The 3465-nt window shown below is 42.7% G+C and overlaps 1 protein-coding gene across 1 annotated transcript in view; it reads left to right on the top strand.

The window, feature by feature from the left end:
- The window catches only part of EOGT (EGF domain-specific O-linked N-acetylglucosamine (GlcNAc) transferase), a 15633-nt gene extending 13825 nt beyond the window's left edge, over positions 1–1808 (top strand). Inside the window, exons 13-15 of the mRNA XM_010146989.1 lie at positions 110–229; positions 1191–1293; positions 1662–1808. Coding sequence (XP_010145291.1) covers positions 110–229; positions 1191–1293; positions 1662–1808 — 370 coding nt within the window. The remainder of the gene's footprint in view (positions 1–109; positions 230–1190; positions 1294–1661) is intronic.
- The last annotated feature ends 1657 nt before the right edge of the window (positions 1809–3465 follow it).

Here is a 3465-nt window from a genome sequence, read left to right as displayed (position 1 = left end):
GATCCACACTTTCCGTATTTCCTTGAGCTAACGTTGCGTTTCCTACGTGTAACTGCTTGCTGAGCTGCACAGGCATTCCAGATCACCGGTTTTGTTGTGTTGTCTGCAGGGAACTTGCATTTTCAGAGCAATTGAGAATTACCCACAACTCTGATATATTCATTGGGATGCATGGAGCTGGACTTACCCATCTGCTCTTTCTGCCGGACTGGGCTGTTGTTTTTGAACTGTAAGTCTGTTTCTATTCCCCCCTTCTACCACAACTCCTCATCTCTGTTCCTGTGTGTTGATGAAGCCATTTCCCTTGCTAGTATTTGAGTAGGAATGTTTGTCTTGCATCCTCCTCTAGACTTCATTTTTGGCAGTCTCTTCTAGGAATCAAAAGTGAGGAAGCTTTCATTGTAAAATACAGTGTAACTATCATACAGATTTAGCCTGTGATTTCTTAAGATGGTGTGATATAAATAAGATGTGTCTTGGTCAACAGTTTCTTGGGGAAAGTGGCAAAAAAGAGAGCACCTCACTGGTCGGATTCTGCTTGGTGTGTCTGGGACCCAGTGGTATTTTGATGATCTGGGTGAATTGGTTGGAGAAGGTGCATGTCTGAGGTGTTAAAGATGGCCCTGAAGGTTACTGATGTATTCCTTCCTGTGCTCAGGACAAGCACCAGCTGTGTGTCCTTCTGTTTCACCTAGGTTTCTCTAGTAGCTTTCTTCTAAATCTCTTTTGTCACAAAGGATGGTTGTTAGCAGGTGCTCCAGTTCTGCAGAACTAAACAAAACCGCAGGACGCTTGTCAGAAGGGCGCAGAATTCTCCATCCTGGGAAATTCTGCAAAAACCCCTGCTGTGGGAAGACTGCGAGGCTGGCGCTTTGCAGCATAATTTTGCCTTGAGTGTATTTTTTCCAGTCTCCAAGTAAGTTCAGAAACCCAGAGGGTTTTTTTTTTACATGCAGCTGGACAGGGACATGTCTGACACGCAGATGTGCCTCTAACTGCCCCCTAGGCCAGACCTTAAGGACAGGTAGCAGCCCTTGTTGTTTCCAGTGGAGCAGGATTACTCCGTGGTTTCAGTACCGTAGAAACGGGCAACAAACGTTTTGACTTGCAATTTTTTTTAATCCTGTTTCACCCTGCTAAACGTCAGCACAGTCTCTGTAGGTAAACCTGATTTTTGTGCTTGTCCCTAGATACAATTGTGAAGATGAACGTTGTTACCTGGATTTGGCAAGGCTGAGAGGAATTCGCTACATCACTTGGCGAAAAAGGAGTAAAGTATTCCCTCAAGATCAGGTAACGATGGCCACTGGTGGGAGGGTGGGGTGCGAGAACTCGAAGCATTTAAAGGTTAGCTTGCTTTTACCTATGTTCTGATATTTGAAATGTGATTTTTCATTCTTTAGACCAAATTAACTTCCCTGTTGTGATTAAGAAATCATTTGATATTAATGGCTGAGGGAAGAAGAGAACTGAAATTAATTGGCCGTTAATCCAAGCCCCCCTGTAGTGTTACTGCTTTGCTGACTCCTTCACCTCAGAGCAGATCAGTGGATCAGAGATAATAAATTAAAATGGCAGATGCTCAATTCTTTTTCTTGCTTTTTGAATGGAAGATTATTAATTTTTTTTTGTCTAAAAAAAGCCTTATTTCATTTTTCTAGGGACACCACCCAACACTGGGAGAGCATCCAAAATTTACAAACTACTCCTTCGATGTGGAAGAGTTTATGTACTTGGTGCTTCTGGCTGCAAATCATGTTTCACAGCATTCCAAGTGGCCATTTAGGGTAAAACACGATGAACTGTAAATTAGACGTCTGATGAAATATCGTGTTTAAATAATGCTCCATAAAAATACTGTAACGACATAAAGCACAGTGCTAGTGTGAAACACGTGAACCTCTACGGGAGAACTGGCGGGTTACTGACGTGTCAGACCTCTTCTTAGCGCTGTACCTTATCTTTATGATCCTGCTTTTCAACTCCGAGAGTTTTCAATACGTAAAAACTATTTTTCACAACTCTCTCTGTTTTTTTTCACATTGTATTTTTGCATTCCAAATTCTGAAATACTTGTTTTTATACAAAGATATGTCCATCCATTTCATGTAAGATTTTCTGGGGTAGACGCTAATTTTGTAATAATTTATGCCTGCTGTGACGTGAGGAAATGCTAGAGGATGGAGAGTGATACAGCTTGTTTCCTCAGGGAATGAAATAGGCCTGTCAGATCTCCTCAGCTCCTCTTTTTAAGAAACTGGATGCTTTTATACTATAATCCTGTACCTGTAAGTAAAAACCTGAACAGGAGTTGCCTTCCTATCGTAAGATGCTGCCCAGAACGTCATTTGCAGTCGAGTCACGTGACGCAGCGATTCCTGGATGGCCGGTTTGTTCCTTTCTGTCACCATCCGTGTCATTGCTGTGTTTGCCCCTGTAGTGTTTCCAGGTTTGTTTTCCAGTAGTGGCTCTAAGAATGAAGTGGTTAAGCAAGCTTTAACTTCTGTTGTTTGATGCAACAGGCACTGCAGACTTCTGTTTCTGGTGTAGAAGCATTTTCAAGTTGTAGCGCAGAGTCCTGGGTTTTTGCGTTTAGATACAAACTTGGACTCTTCTCCTCATAGTTTTGAATGCTAATGTCTGTCAGGTCTGCTCAGTAGGTGTGGTCAGTCTTCTGCCTCAAAGCAGGCCCATCTTTTCCTAAGCCAGTACAGGTACTCAGGGTGTTTCCTACTTTTTCACACAGAACAGCACTCCGCAATGGAAAACCTGAGCAAGTTGGAATAAAACTTGAGTCTTTTTGAGGATGCTAAAGGGAATGGACTTCTAGTTTTTGTATGACAAATAAGATGTACAAGGTGTTTTTCAGCTGCAGCTTAAAGGAAATGAAGGCATGAGGAACCTTGTTCTTGGAGTCATCAAAAGCCCAATCTGTTAATATTCTTGTTTTCTCAGAATGTCGAGGAGTCAATCTGGAAAACTGTTGAAAATCCTTCCAAAGCCAGCAGCACACTTCCTTCACTGAAAACAGTGAACTATTAAGCCAAAGCTGAGTTCTTTATAAAATTCCCTCCAGAGCGAACTTAGCGCTCGTGGCGGGGCAGGGAAGGGGCCGGGGGAGGTGAAGGTCTGTTGTCTTAAGTGGGGCCGGAAGGATGTGTGGAAGAATCAAGTTCAGTGAGTTAAATTACGGGTTGTTTCGGATGTACTCCCATGATAGACTTGCAGCGTAACCGTACAGTCTCAGTGGCTTGAAGCAGGGCGTACATTTGTATGCCAAAGCCAGACAGTTACAGTAAACGTAAACATTTCACGGGTATAATTGTAGATACTATTGACTTCCATTCTCCAGCAGTCGTAGGCAATTTCACAGAGTGTAGGCACATTTACTGACCTGTCTATACTGGTAAAGATGAGTTACTGTAAGCATAACTCTCCTATAGATCTCTCACGACCTAAAGCAGG

Source organism: Eurypyga helias, unplaced genomic scaffold (genome assembly GCF_000690775.1).
Source record: "Eurypyga helias isolate BGI_N326 unplaced genomic scaffold, ASM69077v1 scaffold43592, whole genome shotgun sequence".
NCBI classification, from domain to species: domain Eukaryota; kingdom Metazoa; phylum Chordata; class Aves; order Eurypygiformes; family Eurypygidae; genus Eurypyga; species Eurypyga helias.
The sequence above is the reverse complement of the archived record's forward strand: the minus strand, read 5'-3'. Positions and strand labels throughout refer to the sequence as shown.